General features: G+C 32.2%; 1 protein-coding gene and 5 non-coding genes across 10 annotated transcripts in view; 3 read left to right on the top strand and 3 right to left on the bottom strand.

Moving 5' to 3' along the window:
- Positions 1-23,130, bottom strand: part of LOC124540443 (zinc finger protein rotund-like) — a 199,131-nt gene that overhangs the window by 127,606 nt on the left and 48,395 nt on the right. For 4 of the 5 annotated variants that reach the window (XM_047118010.1, XM_047118013.1, XM_047118014.1 and 1 more), the window contains exon 3: positions 2,302-2,401. In XM_047118010.1, coding sequence (XP_046973966.1) covers positions 2,302-2,401 — 100 coding nt within the window. The remainder of the gene's footprint in view (positions 1-2,301; positions 2,402-23,130) is intronic. The other variant, XM_047118012.1, reaches the window with a different exon arrangement.
- Positions 13,342-13,414, bottom strand: Trnam-cau. Its single transcript has one exon. It is a non-coding gene; the product is annotated as a tRNA-Met (tRNA).
- Positions 13,975-14,047, bottom strand: Trnam-cau. Its single transcript has one exon. It is a non-coding gene; the product is annotated as a tRNA-Met (tRNA).
- Trnam-cau lies at positions 14,814-14,886 on the top strand. The gene has a single exon. It is a non-coding gene; the product is annotated as a tRNA-Met (tRNA).
- On the top strand, positions 15,010-15,082 carry Trnam-cau. Its single transcript has one exon. It is a non-coding gene; the product is annotated as a tRNA-Met (tRNA).
- Trnam-cau lies at positions 15,214-15,286 on the top strand. Its single transcript has one exon. It is a non-coding gene; the product is annotated as a tRNA-Met (tRNA).

The following is a 23,130-nucleotide window of genomic DNA, read 5'->3' as shown; positions in this document are numbered from 1 at the left end:
CTTGAATGCCAAGGAAAGATATAGGATAATATTTTTTGCCTAACACACTACAATCAACCCATGAAACGCGAGTGACATAACACATACAATTAAAAATAGCTTTTTAGTTGTGATTATGACTCACAATTAAATAGTTTTTAGTAGTAATTGTAGTTGTTGATATATTTTACAATGTTACTAATCTACATGGACCCAGTTCAATCATCTATACATCTGAATTTTAAATGTTAATCACGGATTTTAACCTGTACAACCTTCATTGAGTTTCATGAGTAAAAAAATTAAAGATGTAGGAGGAAATTGTAATTCATCAGCTGTATAGTCGGGATAAGAAAAGTTTCGTCACCTTAAGATCTATTTCCGTGTGCTTAGTATGAGTGATCTGATTTACCGATCGAGAATGACATATTGCGTCGCAATGATTTGATGTTTAGATTCAAAAGGTACTAAGAGTTTAAGACTTGATAAAGGAATTAATTGGAAATATGACGAAGGTTTTCTTTGACTGTACATTAACGATGCTTCAAAAATCTTCTTAAAAAAACTTCCTCAAGTAATGGGTTATTTAAGCATTACTGTTATAATTGCTTCGTGTTTGTATACTCTTGATTAAACGTAAGACTGATTGTGGTAGCTGATTGCTTCAGTTCAATCGATTCCGTAAATAAAATGTAAAATACAAACCGCATAATTAAGCAGACGCATTGTTTTTTGACTGCACAGACTGAATAACATACAGAGAAGTCTTTATATTATAATTTTTAATCTAATATTTAAAAAAAAAAAAACCTAGTTGAAAATGTATTTATTATATAGCTTTAACAAAGGAATATCTATATACCTGAGTTTGTTTTCTGTATGACATGTTTGTTATCAAAACCTTATGAAACAATATTTGTCTGGCATGCTTCGTGTGTTCAGAGCTATGAAAGAAGATTCCAAGGTTCTGAGTTCGATTCCTGCGCTGGGGCTATCAAAAAAATACTGAGTTTTGTCAGAATTACGAAACCCAGTATTCTTTTTTGAGTCTGTAAGTTAGCATGATTTACGCATGAATGAACTATTTCCTGTTGAGTTTGGTGCCCCATCAGATTATTAGGGTAAGAATAGTGCATGTGTCTTTACATACACTACGGTGTATGAAATATGCCCACGTAGACCACTCTTGTCGAATTTGTAGTAAGCATTCTACGCGAGAAAAGTCCTTATCCGAATCTACTTGTTAAAAATAATCACACTATGAAAATCAAAGGATGATTCGCACAGATTATTATTTATATGATATTAAAACAAACTATAAAACTTGGGTATATTCTAAATTTGAAAACTCTAACGGTATACTTTAAATACGGGGGTAATTGGTTAAACAGTGCTTTCTTCTTCTTACAAATGTCAAATCAACGATGAGCGAGCGAGATGTATCAATGATAATCAATCGCTTAGCATCCACTAATTTATAACAAACTAGTATCCACCCGTGGTTTTGCTCGCCTTTTAGGGTGTTGGTCATGTTTCAGGCAAAAAGTAGCCTGTCTTTTCTAGGAGTTCAAGTTTCCTTCATACCAAATATAATCCAATTCGGTTTGGCGGTTAGGTCAGACAGACAGATAGACATAGTAACTTTCACATTTATAATATTAATATAGATTTTATCAGTATGTCTTGTCGATTAATCTGTGTTTTGATAATTTAGATATTTAGAGCAGTAAGTTATATATCATCAGTTCCGACTTCGCACAAGTAAAATTCGTACCTATTTATTTAAATAATATGTTTAAGAACAAATTTATTGCCTTTTCTAAATGTATGTAGTTCTACATGATTAAAGTATATTATTTAATTTAACTTAATTTTGATTTATAGGAATAATACCACATCTAACAATTTATACTTAGGTCAATTCATGAAATAAAATGTTTAATATAAATTATATTTAATAAAATCATAAATACGTTTCAGAGAAGTTATATTATTTGTAGTCAATCGTCCTTTTTATTATCATATTTATCATTCTTTGACTACAATTTCGTTTGAGTATAAGTGTAACTACTAAGATTTGTGTAACTATTAATATGACATCTCAATTTTTTAATCTTCAATGTATTAATTTTTTTTTGTAGCATTTTTAATGTCACCAGTCAGTCAGTCTGTACAAAATAAGAAGTGATCCCTGCAAAATTAACTCTTAAATCACTTAAATTGAGAAACATGCTTACTTGTATATTCGTACCACCCTGGTGCACACAAATTGCACCAGGAGATTCTTTTGAAGAATATTCTTAAGAATATGAAATATCTTACCAGTAGGCACGGCGGCGGGCTGCGCGACCGCTTGCTCCTGCCCCCCTCCCCCTGTCACCCCCCCGCCGCTCCAAACGAACGCTGATGACGCACCCGCCTTCTGGAACAAAACTCAGTATGAGTTTTGGCAAATTTAAGACAAGATTCCCTTTGGAAGAAGAATATAGGAGATCCTTATGTTATTAATCAAAATTATATCAGATAACCTATACAGAGAATTTGATATTATTTCATAGTTAAGTCTAAATTTTTATATGGAACTTATTTAAAAATATATTTTACATAATAAGACTAGAATATTTTGAAGGACATTTTCTTGTTAGAACTGAATAAGAAAATGTACAATGAGAAATAGTTGATTTTAATTTTATTCTTCTTTTATATCTAGTATGAATATTAGAAGACAACTTTCCATTTTTTACATTTATTTTAAAAAAATTCTGACACCACAGCATACAACAATTGAATTTTATTTAAATTATCAATAGAACCTTTTTAATCATTGACACTAAATTTACCTCATCAGGCGAATTAGTGATTCTATCCGCGTTGTTCTCATCATCCGACGTTTCCAAACCGAAACCATTCGAAAAAAGCATATTTCTCGAATAAAGCGAATAACAATCAGTAACATTCCGTCGCCTCTTACTAAGTGTAGCCAGGAAACTTTTATAAAGTTGCGTCGGCAGGAGGAAAGGAGACCTCGTGTTTTGAAAGCCATCCTTGAAAGCGAGATTTTGATTTCTAAACGGATTCGAAAAGTCGAATTCAGGTAGGAACTCCTTCTTTATAAAATCTGCCATCGGGTGAAGGGATAGAGCGTTTTCTGTATAATCTAAGGCTGTGCCCGATCCCTCGTCGTTTGGGTTGTTTTCGACGTCGCTAGCTTCCGAATTTGCATCGCTGAACGTTTCATTTTGATCCTTATTATCATCTGAATTGAATTCATCAAATTCTCTCTTCATTGGAAAATTCATTTGTTTCTTCATAAATACGTTCGAATTCGAAAGTGTAACCGACATATTATTGGCACTATACGTCACTTTATTTACAAATATATTATTATAATCACAATTTACTCTAGTGTCTATTTATATTTAAAATAAAAATAAATATTTCTCCATAATTAAAGTTATTTAGGTATTTTTAGGAACTATCGTTGGGTTAGGAGGTGGCTGGACCGTAGCTGTGAAAGTGGAATCAAGTTTTGATGTAATTGAACTTACTTTAAACAATTTCTACTTATTACTTTTAAGCATGTCTTAAACTTCACCCGTTTTTCGATTCGAAATTTAAATTTGCTATAATGTTTTAAACGTCTTATCTACCATTTGTAAATACATTTTAGTATCTGTGTTATGTTAAACAAGAATTTCATTTACTTGAAATAAACATTCGGAAATATGTGTTTTATATTCATTTATATTCGATTTAATAATCTTTTCAGTTGTGAGAATAAAATTTCGTACATTGCATCTCGAATTTGAATACGTAATACAATGACTTGGATGTATTCCCAAGAATGTTAAACTTTATCGAAGAATCTGAAGCATTTTCGACGTCTTTTATTATACTGAAATGTTGTTTCATACAAAAGTTATATGAGGAAGTCTTAAAATAAAAGCAGTAAAATTAAAATCGATTGGTCTCCACGACATTCTCGTATCTAGGTCGGACTTGATATATTTTTGTGACTCATATTTTTATCTCATATAACCTGTTATATTTAAGACTTATACGAATAAACGTTGCAGAATAACCGAACGAGACCATTAAAAAAAAGATACAAATATATAAATCCTCTATGGTAATTACGATCGTACTTAATTTTGAGCGATAGAATATTTGCACAGATAAAAAACGATATGTCACGAAACTGACACCAAAAAAGTTTTTTTTTTATCTCAACTTGACAATGACTTAATAATGTGATAATTTGACACAGATTATAATTATTGCACTGATGATTTACTTATTATAACACTTGATATGACTTGATGTATTATCATTAATATCGTGGGTAACACCTGTGTCATGTACCATATAAAGTATACTGCAGTGTGAATCATAAACTAACTCTCAATCAACTTTGCCACGTACATGCGATAATACGGCAATTTTTTACATTTTTAGAAAACGATCGATTTTGCCGCGACGGAGAAAAGGACAAGACACATAGCCATAAAAAAAATTTCATTCAAAATAAGAATACTCAACTAGTCAATGAACATCGTATTAAAAAAATCGAAAACTATATTCAAAATAAGAATAATTATGATTGTTGTATGTGTGCGTTTATACATGTGTGTATATGTGTGAAAAATCTATAACAACACAAAGAAGGCCTTAAAAGATTATCATTTCCATATAAAATTAATATCAAAACTATTATTACTGGACAGAATATTACGCTCGTATTATGTTCTCTTAAGGATAAAGTTCTTTAAACCAATGGCGCCTTTAAAACTGTCTTTATCTACGATATTATTGTAGCGGTAAATTCAACTGTATTACAATAGCAATAAGATCTATTATATTTTATATAGTTTTGTAATATACCCGATTGGAATCTTCTAAAGAATTTTATTGTTATGTATCGATGAATGCTAAGCTTTCCTTCTAGAAGCTTAGCTTTGAAATTATTATTGATAATAGTACTTATTTATGATATTATATTATTTAAAAAATATATGTTTCTAGTTAGACTAATTAAAATGTCAGCAAAATTTATTAAAGAAAATAGTAAGTTGTTTACACACAATTAAATATATTATTAAAAAATATAGATATAGTGTAGTGCTAAAAACTAGAAAGCTAAAATATTGCGTTATGATTAATAAAGAAGCAAAAAAAAGTGCCAGTGATTCCCTAATAAGAGCTACAAAATTTTTCATTTTACGAAATTTATTAAGAAAAAATTAGGCGAAGAGCGACCGCATACATCCGCCTCAAAATAATTAATAACATACCAACTTCAGTAGGTTGTATTATATAATAATGCTGTCCACTTACAAAGGTGTTTTAGGTGTTTTAAAAAGGTTATATATTATTACACGTTCAAAAAGGTCCTATAAAACGAGGATGCTTGTTTCAGATAAACAGCTTTCATTCGCCGCGTTGATAGGCTTAACGTTTTAACAAATAAATTAAAATGCTCGTTCAAATGAAAAACACACAAATACAGTTTAATTCATTACGTCATTAAAAATAGAATTGAAATAATTTCGATATCTATTTTAATGGTAAACGAAAAATAACTAAAAATCCAATTAGATTAACACTGTTTGTGTGAATATGTTGTAACAAATCAAAGAGGTTTTTTTTCTTATTTATTCAAATAAGATATTAGGAACAAACTGTCATGAGTTTGATACAACAGTATCATATACTGAAATTTTTAGGACAAAGAAAATGTGAAAAATTGAATATAAAATTGAATCGCTTATTTATTTAAAAGAAAAGTATTTAATATATAATCCAATAAGACTTAAAAAGATTCCATTTAAACCGGGCATTATTTAATCAGTTTATAATTTAATAAACAACAATTAGTTTCAAAGTAATTCAAAATTAATTTTAAAATATTATTTTCAAATAACACATAATATCTAATCAGATCTGACAGAGGTATAATGTTTGGCAAAAGGAATAAATGCTAAGCTCATTAATAATTAAAACAAAAATGCATGTCATATTCAAATACCGCGAAAATTAAAAAGAGAACAACACGCAAAAGGTCGATTATCGCCAGCTATCTTACAGAGACGGCTACACGGACGCACACACCTACACACTCATTAACGTACACATTTACATCACTAATCGAGACACGTGTCTCTTGAACCATCGCTAACAATGCAATCAAAACTTTCAATTATGATTTAATACTGCGTTCACGGTCAATCACTGTACTTCTTTTGGCGCGAATCGCCATCACCGATTTCTTTAAATGAAAACATATTTTTTATATTTAATTTTCGAACACGTTTTTTTACGCCGCGAAACGGGTGAAGTTTTGAATACCGAACGGCATGACCGATCGATTACTTGACTATTTTAAAGCGACAATTTTTTAAGCGGCCTTCGATTGGACCACTATTTTGTATTAAAATTATTTTTAAATTCTGAATTTTTTTAGAGAACGTCTAGATGTCTTTACCGCGAGGTATTCGCTATGAAACTCTTCCCGAGAGGTTGCTGCAAGGAAAAGCATTTCCACAACACATTGAAGGTTTTCTTGGATCGCGCGCGTGTGTGGAGTTTCGGATCGTATCACACGTGTCTGTGTATCCAGACTCGGGTCGTGGTGTGCCTGTGTTGGTGAGTTTTGAGCTAGTGTGTGTATTTTATGACTCTGAGTGCATCCCTTTCGAACTGCATGCGATTTATATGTGTGCGCTTTATTTTTTTTCTAAACGGCGCGGTTTTGTGTGTACGCGAGTGAAATTTTCGTGTATGGGTGCTCTGTTTTTTTGCGCAATGCCGTTCTGTTTCGTGCGTTATATCGATGTAATAAAGTTGTTTTTCGTTTACAGGATTTTAATGTATTTTTCAGTTTTATATCGGCGATATGAGAATCGCGGATGGAAAAGAAAATGTAAGAGGAATAAAAAAATGCATGCATCGTACGTTTTCAGGTAGACACATTTTTCTTTAACCCATTTATAGATGTTTTTCCATGTGTGAGTGAGCTTGCATCTGGGGGGTGGGAGACTTAAAAGGGTTGAGAGGGGGGGTGAACATATAAAAATGATAACGCATCGCAAGACGGCTGCTTTTATGGTTTTTCTTTATTTTTTAAAGGTTTTTTATTATTGAAGTAAAGAGTAATATGTCTGATGGAGAATGTACTTTCATCTGTATCTTATATGAAATTGTTTAAAAATTACAGTCTAAGAAAAATAATATGAAATTGAAACTCAATTTTGTTGATGTATTGATTTTTATATTTTAAAATACACACACATACATACACCTATACATACACCCACGAAAACCTCACTAAAGTGATTTTATTCCGGTTCACCGCCGAACTCGTTATAAAACATACATAAGTTAAACATTTACCCCGGCCCGGATTTGAACTCCCTAACATTGGCTAAAACCTACACTCTTTCAACTGCGCTATTCGTTAATCCAAGAGATAGTAATATTACCTTATAATCGTACTGACTGATAAAGTAATATAATACAAGTAATAAAGTTGAATATACTTGAAAGTTTGACTATAAGTTATTTAAAAGCGTTAAAAATATCTTAAATATAGCTCTACTTAACGACGTTCTAAGCTCTTTACTAATATTAATATTTTATTTCATATCGGTAGGCAGCCTGACAAATAAGCAACTTGCTAAACCGTTGGCTAACACCGATAGGTTATATTATCTACATCGATTATACATAAACAAACCTTAACAGGGCAATACGACAACAAAAGCTAAGGTGTATATTCCATGTGTCTCTCGATACACTGGCTCACTCACCCTTAAAACCGAATCAAAATAATAATTAGTATTGATACTTGGCGGTTGAACAGTTTGCACTACCAATTTGTAGATCTCACTGAGTGGATACTTTTTGTTTAAGTGTATTTGTACTAATGATGACAGTAGTTCGTCTTAGCACTCTGTTGCTTCTCTTCGTAAACATTAATGGCTTTGAATAATGTCTAAGGAGTAATTAGTTAAACAATGCTGCGTCGCTTTCTGTCTAATATCAAATCGAGATGCGAGAAAGAGATAAATGTACTTTTGATTTTATAATAACTGACTGACATATAATAATAGCTTGAATCAGCGGTTCTAGCTGGATTATATTTCGTTAGGATTCTTTTATGAATCTTAGGTGAGAATTGAAAAAGAATCACCTAAATTAAATAGGGGTGGGGGTTTCGATGAAAATTTATATTGAAGGATAAATATATTATTTGGTTAATACTAACAATAGCTACTAATTTTATTGTCGGTTCTTCTTGATTAAATCTTCTTTGAGAATTCTTGGAATCTTTATTTTTATAAAATACTGTAACATAACTATATTATGATTTGATTGAACATTTTTATGCAAACAAAATAAAATATTAGTATTATAAATAGTATATTCAATTAAAATTCAATTTTTAAAATACAATATATATACATATAAAGTTTTACTGATTAAAAATACATGCATGTTAAGTAACAAAGGTTACCTCCCAGTCATCTTTACTGGATAGGAAAGACGATTAAGTTAGGATAATTAAAAGTATCTTAGATATCATAGTAATACACTGTTGTCATAAGGAATGTCTTATACTTGTTCTATCAGATAGCTCGTAAGGCAGATCCCAAGTTCTTCAAATCAAACATCATACAGTGAAAAGTTTTGAGTCTCACAACAAAATGTCTGTATCAGCCTGGAGTTTGGAGGTAAACTATTCCGGGCTAGTCAGTATCAGTATTCAGGACAGTGATATCAGTGCTTGTATATATCTTAATGTCCAGGCTTTGTGCCATCCAAGGTCAACCACTTATCAGTATAATAATATTTTACTTTTAAATTAGGACCGAGGTGGTCCAGTGGCTAGAATGCGTATATCATAACTGTTGATTGCAAGTTTAAACCGAAGTAAGCACCACTGAATTGTCATGTGCCTCATTTGTGTTTGTAATTCATTACATGCTCAGCGGTGATATAAAACATCGTGAGGAGACCTACATGTGTCTAATTCCATCGATTGTGCCACATGTGAATCCACCAACCTGTATTGGAGAAGCGTGATGGACTACTAGCCTAGCCAAAGGGTGAGAAGGCCTTAGCCGAGTAGTGGGCAATTTACAGGCTGCATATGTTTAATGTTGTCGCAGAACCGAAAACTGTTGGGGAAAACGCGTTCTAGAGTGGAAACCGCGTCGCGGCAAACGTAGTGTAGGACGTCCTCAGGCACGGTGGAGTGACGATTTACGCAAGGCGGCAGGCAGGAGCTGGATGCGAGTAGCCGGAGAAAGACCACAGTGGCGTGCGCTTGGAGAGGCCTATGTCCAGCAGTGGACGAAAACGGGCTGATGATGATGATATGTTTAAGCATCGATAGTTAGTACTGTTATGTTTCAACTTGAAACGTGACTGCGTACTACAACGGCCAGCTATAGGTACAATGGCCTTAGCATCTTAGTTCTCAACATTGCTAACGCCTTAATCTTTCTTAGTCTCTTTGACTTCGGGTAGTATTGCCCATTTACTATCAAACACATAGCATAGAATAGGGTTGCAGTGTTCAAGTCACGGTAGCATGCGTAAGCGATCCCGTAGCGTCCATCGAAAGACGGAGAGGGTACCGCTGGTTTTTTACTGGGTAAACCCTTGTGCAGGGGTTGCAGTGTTCAAAATCGGTATAAAGATCGATTCCAGTACCCCATTGATGGATAGAAGAATTCGTTTTGCTACCTCTATATTAAAGTCTATTTAATCAATGTTTAAATTATACAGGGCAAAGGCATTATTAATAAATAATTATTTTACATGATTAATAGTGGATGACGTAATTATTAAACGCGTAAATACAGACGTACGGTTAATTTATTTATTGGTAAGTCAACATCACATAATAATAAAAGATTTAAAAAAAAATTGTCATATTATAGTACAGGATACGAGTACACTTACTTATTACTTTGAAGAGTTAAGATGAGCCTTAAGAGTTTGAAACAATATTGCGTTAAATATGCTGTACTTAAAACGTATATTTTAAAATTTCTTTTATCTCAATAATAATAAATGTAAGCACTGATCAGGAAGTCGCTTGGCCCTAAGATACAGGGTATCAAAATATATTCGATTTCAATGGAAATCATAAGCAAAGTAAGTAATGAATGAAATTTGAATCAAGAATAAAATTTTTGAAACAAACGTTAAAGATATAGCACTTACGCCATTCTTGATTTTTTTTATCGTCAAACATATACATTTTCTCAGACAAGTTACGACACACAGACCGACTAATCGACGTGTCAAAGCTATTCCCCTGCCAAACAGTGAAGCCGACCTAAAAAATGAAATCTGCTGTGTCAACGCGCCGCAGTAACTGTCGCTGTGTTGCATTATTTTGAATGTTTATTTATGTGTGCTATTAATTAATATGTTGTAAAATATTATCATTGTATTATTTTGTGTATGTGTGTGTGAGTGTGTCTGTGTGTGCGAGTGAGTTTGTATGTGTGTCGTTTTGAAAAAATGTTATTTAAAGTTGTAATCTGTTGTAGAGCCTATTTTCCATGAAGGTATTTAAATGTTTTAATATTAATCAATACAAATTTAATAGTAATATTTTTTAATTAATTAAAAAAAACTCTTCACTTCGGAATGCATGTGACTTAAACATGTATTCCATAGTGTTGCCAGTTAAGCTTTGTATATTAATAAGGTTGGGCAATGTTTTTCATTATTTTATTCATGTGTTAAATATTCTAAATTACGTCACAATCGTTTAAAAATAGCAACGTTATTTAAAGAATAAGAATAACAATTTACTTGTATTTACCTTTGAGTAGGCAGTAATCAATTAAGTCTAATATGAAAACAACCGAACTTTATCCAGGTTTCATAAATACAGAGATTACCAGAAAGAGACAGAAATATATATGAGGAGATGAGAATAATGAGATTAAAGTACAGTGTAAATTATTCTTGAAGTTAAAATTTTAAGTCATGCTGTTAAAGTATTACTATTAAGTTCTTGTAAACAGAGCTTTATATTAATATGTTATGGCTTGAAGGGTGAGTGAGCTAGTGTATAAACAAGTTTGGTGGGCTATTGATTGGTTGGTCTTTAATATTACTCATAACAACAATATCTATATTCATCTCTTATCATCTGAAGGTCCATTTGACATTGTGGTATTATTCGTATAATCAAATCAAAATAAACTTTATTCAAGTAGGCTTCCACAAGCACTTTTGAATCGTCATTTTACAATCAAGCGAAACTACCACCGGTTCGGAAAGTAGATTCAACCGAGAAGAACCGGCAAGAAACTCAGTTACTCTTTTTCAACATTCAAAAATACAAAGACATGTTAGGTAAATACAATTATTTAAATTAATACAAAGATTTAATGATCCCTCGTTTGAGGGAATATGTTAGTTTTAATTTTCCATAAGAATCTTTCCAGTATCATGTATGTAGTCTTAGTACGTATAAGTACAAGACTGCATTAAAAAACAGCCTCAACGCGTTGATTATATAATTTATCTTCTTTCTTTATTAATGGAATGGGAGTTGAGAGTTTTTTCTTATATAACCCGACCGAAATGTAGAAGTGATTATTGTTGAACAATTAGCATGTGTTTTAGTGTTATTTTAATTCGGTTGTATATTTGGAATCGATTGTAATGTCACTTATATTTAAATTAAGTATAATATTTTCGTAGCCATAGTATAGAATAGAATTTGACTGTATTAAAGGTTAAACTTTGTTCTTAAGCACACTATTTTTTTTATTTGGTTGTAAGTTAATTAGCGTAATATGTTAGCACAAAGGTCGTATACCAAAAAGTTTTTATATTATTATATAAAAATACGTTTATTCTTAGCGTACCGAATTTAACGTATAATATTTTCATGTCTAAGTAAATGTGAAGTTAGTATTTTTTAAGATCTTGTATTTATTCGAGTTTAAACGAGATATAAGGATAACAGCGTCTTGTTAGAGAAAAATAATTTTCTTATATGAAATTTTATATAAGATAAAAATATTCCTCAGAATCTTATATTCAGTTGAGAAAAATAATGGCTTATCCATTATAATACACTTATATACAAAATATATACTAATATTATAAATGAGAAAGTAACTGTCTGTTGCTTTTTCACGTCCAAACTACTGTACCGAATTTGATGAAATTTGGTATGAAGAGTCGAGATGGCCCTGTGGTTAGGTTAGGTCAGCCGATGATTGCTGGTTCAAACCCAGGCAAGCACCGCTGATTCATGTTCTTAATTTGTCTTTATAATTCATCTCGTGCTCAGCGGTGAAGGAAAACATCGTGAGGAAACCTGCATGTGACAAATTTCAGAGAAATTCTGCCACATGTATTCCACCAACTCGCATTGGAACAGCGTGGTGGAATATGTTCCAAACCTTCTCCTCAAAGGGAAAGGAGGCCTTTAGCCCAGCAGTGGGAATTTACAGGCTGTTGTTGTTGGTATGAATTTACAACTTAAAAAACGGACATAGGCTACTTTTTTGCCTAGAACCTGACGACCTGACGACCATTCCCTAAAACATGAGCGTAGTCGCGGGTGACAAATAGTAGTATATATATATATATGTAAAAAGTATAGTAATATTTTAATATGTATGTGTTAATATTCTATTGTTCCATTGTGTATGTAATACGAAAGAAACAAAATTTAACTGATAAATTAGATGAAGATTAATAGGGGTTCCAGGGGGTACAATGTAGTGCTTTCGTAGTGGGCTTCTAATACAATCTATTCTAATATATGATAAGATATTAAGTCAGAATGTATGTAAAATCTTTAACGTATAAGTAAATAACCCGCCCACATACAGATATTATCCTTTATGAATATATATTGAAATTATTGTGTGTGACTACGCTGATTTACTGGTTTATAGAAGCAAAATCTTGGGATTCTAAGTCAATAATAAGTCTATCCAATAAAAAAATACTGTTTATTTCAGTAATTATGAATAGCAAACTGGATATCTTAATTTGTATGTGTTACATTTTCAGTTATCAGAACACGTAAAACTGATTATCTTAGACCTGTTTTATTGCTAGTTATACTTCCATCAACAAGCATTAAAACAGGTGGTGGAATATGTTCCATGCTTCATCTGAAAGGAAGAGGAAGCCTTAGTCCAGCTGTGGGAAATTTACAGGCTGTTGTTATACTGGATAACCGTCTTATTAGACTATGTATAATTGGACATTCTTGTTTTTTATTCTAACTTCTAACTCACAGTTACCAAGATTAGTTTCAAAATCTATTATATTGTTATAGATAGATATTACGACATGATAGTTTAAAAATAATGCCCCAGGTGAGGATTGAACTCACGACCTTAAGATTATGAGACTTACGCGCTGCCTACTGCGCCACTGAGGCTTATGAAGGGCTAAATAAAACTTAACAATGGTTGAGGAAATTATATCACAAATGTTAATTAAATTATAACAATGTTGTTTCACGATGTCGAAACAATTTTCGATAAATAGACCTTATTAATTTTCAACCGATTTCAAAAAGGAGGAGGTTATCCATTCGTCTGTATTTTTTTTTTCTTTTTTTTATGTTTGTTACCTCATAACTTTTTACTGGGTGGACCGATTTTGATAATTTTTTTTTTAACCAATGTTGTTCTAGTCAACAGATATGTCATTAACGTGCAAAAAGTGAAGACTAGAAAACGTCCTAATTGCGACGTTCGCCTTTGGTCGTTTTCATCATAATTATGTGGTAATACGTTTTGCGTAATGAAAACATCTAGTTATTCCTTTTACTTATTGTTTTATTAAGCTATCATTTTTAGTTGTAACGAAATGTAAAATAAACGGCACACTTTTTTCTGTTGTTTAGTATGGGTATAACATATCTGTTTATTAGAATATCATTGATTTTAACATAATAAAGCAGTTTGGATAACATTAAACATTATTAAAAAAACATGCCCCAGGTGAGGATTGAACTCACGACCTTAAGATTATGAGACTTACGCGCTGCCTACTGCGCCACTGAGGCTTATGAAGGGATGAAAAGATTTCTTCACCCTTAGCAAAGTACTACACACATTTTACCCTTTCCCTGTTTTGTGTATCACATTTGATTCGTAATTGTCATTAAAGTTACAATCGGATGCAAAATGAACGAAAGCAATTTAAAATAGATAGGCAGACTGCCTGATGGTGAGGGGTCATTATTAGCCATAGACATTAGCACTAAGATATATTACCTACTCCTTACAACGCTAATGCGTCACTTTTGATTACTAAGATGTTATGCCTCTTCTGCCTGTAGTTACACTGGCTTACTCTCACAAATACTACGTACATCATTTTAGCGCTAAAATATAGAATTCAGTTCTTTATGGTGGAGATGGCAAACGAGTAGGAGGCTCACCTGGTGGAAAGTTACCACCGCCCATGGACATCTGCAACACTGGGGTTTGCAGATGCTTTGACGGCCTTTTAGGAAGGAGTACGCTGTCTTCTTGAAGAGTCCCTAGTCGGAAAAACCGCTGGCGAAAGCTAGTTCCACAGAGTGGTTGTGCAAGGCAGTAAATGACTTAAAAATGGCATTGTTGTGGATTTTCGAAAATCTAGGTGGTACGGATGATTTCACTTTTTTTAGCCCATGAGGTCTAATTTTCATAAACAAATTTACATAAAATACTGGGTACGTATTGAGTAGTATACACTTTTAAATAGAGAAGGCAAGCGTGTTCAAAGTTTATTTTATGTAGATTGAATTTGTGAACAATACTTTAATTTTATTTAGCCCTTCATAAGCCTCAGTGGCGCAGTAGGTAGCGCGTAAGTCTCATAATCTTAAGGTCGTGAGTTCAATCCTCACCTGGGGCATTTTTTATGTTCTCTTCGCCACTATGTTATAGTCACATAAAGATAGGCCTCCCTTTCGATATTTTACATAGCATATATGAGTAAAATTCCCAATGGTCAAATAGTTTTATCATGTTACACACAGCCTCAGTGGCGCAGTAGGCAGCGCGTAAGTCTCATAATCTTAAGGTCGTGAGTTCAATCCTCACCTGGGGCATTTTTTATGTTCATTTCGCCACTATGTTATAGTCACATAAATATAGGCCTAGATTTCGATATTTTTGTCAACAACATAACATGTTTGAGAAAAAATCTCAACGGTCGAATAGTTTTATCATGTCACACACAGCCTCAGTGGCGCAGTAGGCAGCGCGTAAGTCTCATAATCTTAAGGTCGTGAGTTCAATCCTCACCTGGGGCATATTCCATTTTTATATAAATGTCATTTTTACTAGATTGTTAATAATTAATTGTTTATATACCCTTAGTTCTAATACAAGAAAATTAAAGGTTTTGTACCAATTTTAGATTAGATTTTTGTATTAAACATCCGTCAACATTATTAATATTTAGCGTCTTAAAACATACACAGTGATGGAACCATTCGACGAGCAAGAGACAAAGAGCGTTGGCGCCAAGCAAGCGAAGTTAGCCTTACGTCTACAAAATACTATTTTTGACAGTGCTATGTTATACAGCACCAACTTTATGTAAATAACAGAATATTATTCGAATTTTTAATGAAATATATGTCACGTATTTGAATATATATCATGATCAATTGCTTGCTTAATCGAATTGCGAGAGCAGGCTAGAAGTAACTGGAGAGATATCTCAGGAGAAGATTTACTAAATATTTTTTTTTAAAGAAATACATTTTAATAACAGCCTGTATATATCCTCTTGTTAGACCTCTTTACCAGTTAACCATCACGATTCACCAATTGGTTTGATATGGATTGGTCACATCCTTACCTTATGATATTTTCTTTAACTATCCAATATGAGATTCATTATAAAAAAATGGAAGTACAGTGGGTTGTGTGGGTTCGAATCCATTTCGTTTAAATTCCTCACGTCACCATAACGACTGTTCTTGCCAACTCTACCATCTAAGATGTTATCTATCTTCGATGACATTTTTTTGTTAACAGTACCCGCACTCTTATTTTTTTTTATGGTATAGGTTGGCGGACGAGCATATGGGCCACCTGATGGTAAGTGGTCACCATCACGCATAGACAATGACGCTGTAAGAAATATTAACTATTCTATACATCGTCAATGTGCCACCAACCTTGGGAACTAAGATGTTTTTTCCTTTGTGCCTGTAGTTACACTGGCTCACTCACCCTTCAAACCGGAACACAACAATACTAAGTACTGTTATTTGGCGGTAGAATAACTGATGAGTGGGTGGTACCTACCCAGACGGGCTAGCACAAAGCCCTACCACCAAGTGGTTATATATATAGTTATTATTTTCAACACAAGTGACTTTAAATTTAATATGTTTTACGTATAAAAGTGACATTATATGTACAAATAAAACCGATGGTCGTAAAGCGAGGGAGAAGAAAATGGAAAAAAAAATATAACCCAAACCTATATATGTACATAGGAAAAATATAAAATACGACTAAAAAATACATAAGAGCAACAAAAATATATTATTCTCAAGACGAGTTGGCACACAGGTGTGCTGTGTGTGTGTGAGTGATGTGTGGATGTGTGCGAACGATCCTTGCGACGGGTATGGAGAAGATTTGAAGCTTGCATTTTTTAAATTTTATAATAAATTACATAAATATATGAATACGAAATTTAAACTGATGAAAATAAACTACATATGGCACTAGGATTTTATATATCCTTAAACTTGCACTATTTATACCGGCTCTATAACACTATCTCTTACAGCTGTGGGTTGGCTGGAAGAAATTTTAGAAATAAGCCCGCCATTGTGAACAAAATTTCATGTATAAAAATACGATGTAAAATTTCTCAGTGCAATAAAGAGTATTATATAAAATATTGTCAATGAATAAGTAAAAGATACTTACATAACTAACCAATTAAAACAAAGATCTTACAATTGAAAATTGCATAAAGAACTCCAAATACAAGACTAAATGTTCTATTCACAAAGTATTCTAACATATTATATATTAATGAAAAAATAATGATATAATTAATTAATATAGTAAAAGAACAACACTGTCTTCGAAGTAATTCTTAAGTTATATCATTACACGTTTCATTTATAAATATTTAGTTGTTGATTTGACTATTTAAATAATTATTTAAAATTCGTATTAACATGTGATTTATTTATTTATACATTGTTAATAATTATTCTTATTGTATTTATTTGTGAACTTTATATTTTTATCAGCAGTATGTTTTTTTATTATAAAGTTAAAAAAAATTAACTTTAAAGTCGTCTCAATATATTTCTAAAAGAGCTATTCCTAGACCGAATAGACGATGATATGTATGTGTGCGTGCTTGCACCTTCTCGTATGAAGTATTGACATGGATGTCAGAAATGAATACTAGACTGGATGAGATTTGATATAATATTATTCACTATATCTATACATGGGAATGTATTGTCTGAACTAAAAGAAACGATATAATAAAAACAATATAAATAGGTAATATGTAGGGATATCTTTTATTATTTATGCATAGGTACAAAAATAGAATATAAGCAGAACTTTCACTAGCACCATTTTGAGCTAGAGTTGTTGATTTTAGTTGCATTCTAACAGTCTGGCACACACATAATCACTCACTATTTTTTTATACTACCGGTAGGCGGTTGAACTAATAGGCCAAACGATAGAGTCAGGATAGACATTGGCATTGGCGCTGTAAGGAATATTAACCATATCTTACAGCTGTAATGCTCCACCAACCTTGGGAACTAAAAAATGTCCAAAGAACACAACAATACTGAGTATTATTCGGCAGGACAATATAATGAGAGGGTCGTACCTACCCAGATAATATTGCAATAAAGCCAAGCCAAGCCAAAGTGAATTCAAATATGGAACATATAAATATTTTAGTTTTTTTTCTTTTTGGCTTGGAATGTATAGATTACATTGATTCTATGCTTACTAATCATAAATTATATACATGAGAACTCAGTGATGCTGCCCAGATTTTCAATTGATATCTTCGTATAAGGATCACGTGGATTCGATTCCATCCAAGTGGTTCGATATTTAAAAGCTATGAAATTTTTAAAAATAGCTACAAAACAAAAGTATTTGTTTTCAATGTTACATCCAGTAAGTAAACAATTTTTTTTCTAATATCTACGTTACGCACACATATTCAACTTTCACGTACATATATGTAAGACCTCATATCGTACTTACGACCTTCTTTCTTAACAACCAAGAATATACACCATTGCGAAATAATGGCGCACTGTCTGAAGGTTGTACTAATATTAGTAGAAAAATTAAAAAAAAATAATTCTGTATTTGTTCGAATATGGAACATGGGACATACATTCCCGTGCCTCGGAAAGCACGTCAAATCGTCGAAGCTTCGAGAATGTGGAGAGTACTTGTGTTGTGCACACACATGTGCATTCATTTGGCTTAACTTGAGTTACACTAGCAAATATCAAAAAGAAAGGAACATCATAAATTATTATAACATTACAAATTACGAATAAACTTATTGTAGTGAAACGTCAAAAAAAGTAATAAGTTTTGATACTTTGTTTTAATACGATTTGATTTTGATACTAGTTGTATATCGTTCTAAGATAATGTATATTTCAATATATCACCAATGATTATATGAATGCTTTTTTTTATAAGAAGTTTTTCGTCGTTATTATATAGACATATAATATAATGTATTTGAATAGTGTATGTGTATAGTTTTTCCGGCAGGATTTGTAAACTAGAGCCTCGTACGGTCAGAAAATGCATAAAATATTCTATGAATTTATTTCAGAGGATTTCAAACATTGCTGCAAATATTGTACGAATCTTATCGCGTGTATTTTTTACTAGTTTTTATTTCTTCCGGACCGAAACATGAGAACCTTCAAAAACTTTGCTTTTTTTATTTATTTTTTAATTTGATAAAGAGGTTAATCTTATTTTTACATTCATAATTATTTCATAGAAATAAGTTATATCACAAAGAACTAAATTAAATATTATACTTTAATTTGTAATCTGTTGACTGAATATTGAAAATAATTATCGATGGCAATCTCTATTGAATAGAAATATAAAACTAAACCTATTTCGATGTGATTTTTAATTAATTATATGACAAGTTAGATGCATTTTAAATTACAATATCACAATGAAAGTCAAGTGAGGTGATCATACTAGTGTTGTACAATTATTACATTTTTCTGCCGACGGTCCTCACTATCTTTCTTGCTATAACTTATAGTTTCGGATAATGCATTAGAGAAGTTCTTTATGGAATAGAAAATTCTTATATCTATGTACGGTAGGTATTTTATCGTGTACCGTCCATTATAGTACGAGTGTCTCATTTTATGGTTTCATTTAAAAAAAAGTAACGACATTAAAATATTAATACAACTGGCTGAATAGAATTGGCTGTATGAGAAAGTATCTGAGTCTATTAAATGTAATTAAAAAAGTGCTGATGCTGTCAATTGTTTTGAAATTTTAATTAGGATTGTGAGTTTAATAATAATATTAATAAACAGTCAGATTATGTAATTATACGTGATTAGTTAATTGAAAGAAGATAATTTTAAAATCTACACTAATATTATAAATGTGAAAGTAACTCTGTCTATATGTTACTCTATCACAACCAAACCAATGAACCGAAATAGATGAAATTTGCTATGAAACAAACTAGAACCAAAAGGATAGACATAGGCAACTTTATTTACCTGACACGTGAAAACCAATCCTCTAAGACGTGCGAAACCGCGGGCAACGCCTAGTGGTTGATATTTTAGATATATTAAGAGGATTAGTTAGTTCGATTCGAGGCCCGAACCCAACCCTGGCCTAGGCCAAGACCCGAATTGAATTAGTAGTATTTGTCCGTCAGTCCATCTATTTATTAAACAGTTGTCAAACTTTTCCAACAAAAAAAAAATACACAGATAATTAAACACAATTGAATTATTAATCTACGCATGGAAAACAACGAAAACTAATTCCACACGTTTTTATCATATATGTTATGTGATATCAAATAAATCATCCTCATCCTCGATGGTAATTATTTTCAATGGCGACCACGATTGCGACGGTAATGGTCATCCGGTTGCGGTGAACCGCTAACGATATAGGCTGCACCCAATTTGATGTAACAATCATACTACGATCGAAATCGTTTGTAAACACTGAAACGTATTAAGTATTTTGTCGTTTTGATGAGTTTTTGTTTACGTAATGTTTACTTGAACGTAAAAGTTCAAGAGAATAAGGTTTTATATTTATTGTTTGTTTCAACTCTGTTTTTGATTCAGATATTTAAGTTCAGTTTTAATTAATAATCATAATAATAATAATAATAATTTAGTACTGCTGTTTGACGGTAGTGTATCTGATGAGTGGGTGGTATTTATCAATATGTCTTTGCACAAAACTCAACTCCAATTTTTTCTAAAGCTTTCTTAGTAAAGCTACATTCCGAGCGCTGGGTACTTTTAAAATTAATTTAATTCCATATAAAAAATAATTGTAGTCTAGAATATGCCACTGTCTTGTATCTATGTAATCTGTTACTCTGTAATTAAATAGTGGCAAAACGTAACCACTGAGATTCTTGCCGGTTCTTCTCGGTAGCATCTAATTTTTATTTTTAACATTACATTGAGTTCAAAACCGAGTCTATGTGAATAAAAAATATTTTGTTTTTTTTTTATGAAGTATTCAAAAAATAAATACGAGCCGATATGGCCCAGTGGTTAGAACGCGTGAATCTTAACTGATGATTTCGGGTCAAACCCAGGCAAGCACCACAATATATAGGTGCTTAATTGGTATTTATAATTCATCTCGTGTTGAAGGATAACATCGTGAAGAAACCTGCATGTGTCTAATTTCATCGAAATTCTGCCACATGTGCATTCCACCAACCCGCATTGGAACAGCGTGTTGGAACATTTTCCAAACCCTCTCCTTAATTGGAGAGGAGGCCTTAGCCCAGCAGTGGTAAATTTCCAGGCTGTTACTATTCAAAAAATCATCTAGGACCCTACTTGTACAATTGATTTTATGTGCAACAAAAGAAGCAAAAATTACACTAATAATATTAAAATGTATGTATATATGTAAGTAAAACTGTTCGTTTGTTGCGAGGTAATTAACCGATGGCAATATTAGTTGTGATATTATATTTTCGTCCTCAGAGTTTACGAAATCAATCTGGTTGTGACATCCTAACATCGGATTGATGCGAGCGAGGAAACAAAAGAACATCTGTGTTTTGTTTTGCGCTCATAGACTATTAAATAGTCAAGATAGTTTAATAGCACCTATTCTGCACTAATAACACTACTCAAAAAAATGTGTAAATTCCAATATTTTTATTCATGTATATCTATATATTATTTCAATTCATTGGTTTCTTTTATTGAGGGTATACATTAACAATGTATAGTATTATAGTCTTATTATGTAAATTGGATATAAGTAATCACTATTAGTATGTATAGTAACTGGCTAGAAGCAGTAACTCCAATTCCAATAAGAATTTGAAAAAATTCACATTAAAAAATTAAATTGACTCATAAAATTAGGGTCACGCCTAAAAATCTATTAAAACCGAAACATAATCAAATATAAAACAATTTCTTAGAAAATTTCATTATGGCCCATTCAATTTGCCGAACAAAAAATCGCCAATCCAACGAGCCCGAATCAATTCATTACAGCCACCGTATTACGCCGAACAATCATCATTAGTCGTCATAAGCCGAAAACAATAATAATAAAGAAAAAAAAACAAAAAAAAACTCAAACCATTAACGGGGGAAAAGATATAAAAAACATGGCCGACGGCGGGAAAAAGGAAAAAGTTCTAAATTCAAAATTCGAGCGGAAGCCGCGCGGCGCGGAACGAATTTCGATATCATTAGCTTTTTTTATCTGTTCGCCTCATTTGGCGGTAGAATCTTTATTAGAACTATTTGTTTTATTGTTAGATTATATTGTTACTGACCCTTCTATGGGTAATAAAGACATTGCATAGCTTTTATATAAATATTGGAGTATATTACATTACTATACTACGGACTAAAAATATAATTTTAAATAATTAGTTACACGTATTAATCTATTTACTTACAAAGCGCCCCTCCAAGTTCAATTATTATATTGTTGCATTAGTGTGAGTGACGCTCGTGCTTACAAGATGTCTTTGTGTGCGACTAAGATTAAATACGGTACAAAAATACGAATTATATTGTATGCGTTAAAATTATTTTATTAAAATATGATTTATTCAACAATCACGACTAGTAAACTACACAGGACATACTTATTATAGCACACGAAAGAGGGCAGGTGCGGTAAGAAAAGCTTATTTACAGCCGATACCGACGGCTTATATCTCTTAGAAATTTTAACTACAATAGTGAAATAAACGATAACAAATCTAAAGTATTATCCCACTGCTGGGCTAAAGACTCTACCGTATACATTTAATTGAAGCCCAGTGACTTGATGCCATTGATGACACCTCATGTTTTCTTTACCACCGAGCACGAGATCAATGGTAAACATTAATTACTTGGTGGTAAGGCTTTGAGCAAGCCCACCGCCAAATAACAGTACTCAGTATTGTTGTGTTCCGGTTTGAAGGGTGAGTGAGCCAGTGTAACTACAGGCACAAAGGAAAAACATCTTAGTTCCCAAGGTTGGTGGCACATTGACGATGTAAGTATAGTTAATATTTCTTACAAGGTTATTCTCTAAGGGTAACGGTGACCACTTACCATCAGGTGGCCTATTTGCTCGAACGCCAACTTATAACAAAAAAAATAAAAAATAACATGAAGATTACAATGATACATATCTGGGTTTGAACCCGTAATCATCGGTTAAGATGCTCTAACCACTGGACCATCTCGGCTCAATATATTCACACACATTAAACAATACAAACGATTTCGAAATGCATACAATCATCATCAAGCAAAGCAAAATTAGCACCAACCCGCGCTGTCGTAAAACCTCAACATATTGACAGCTCGTTCTTTCATTTTACGAACAAACAAATATGTGAGCT

Source organism: Vanessa cardui, chromosome 25 (assembly GCF_905220365.1).
Source record: "Vanessa cardui chromosome 25, ilVanCard2.1, whole genome shotgun sequence".
NCBI lineage: Eukaryota > Metazoa > Arthropoda > Insecta > Lepidoptera > Nymphalidae > Vanessa > Vanessa cardui.
The sequence above is the reverse complement of the archived record's forward strand: the minus strand, read 5'-3'. Positions and strand labels throughout refer to the sequence as shown.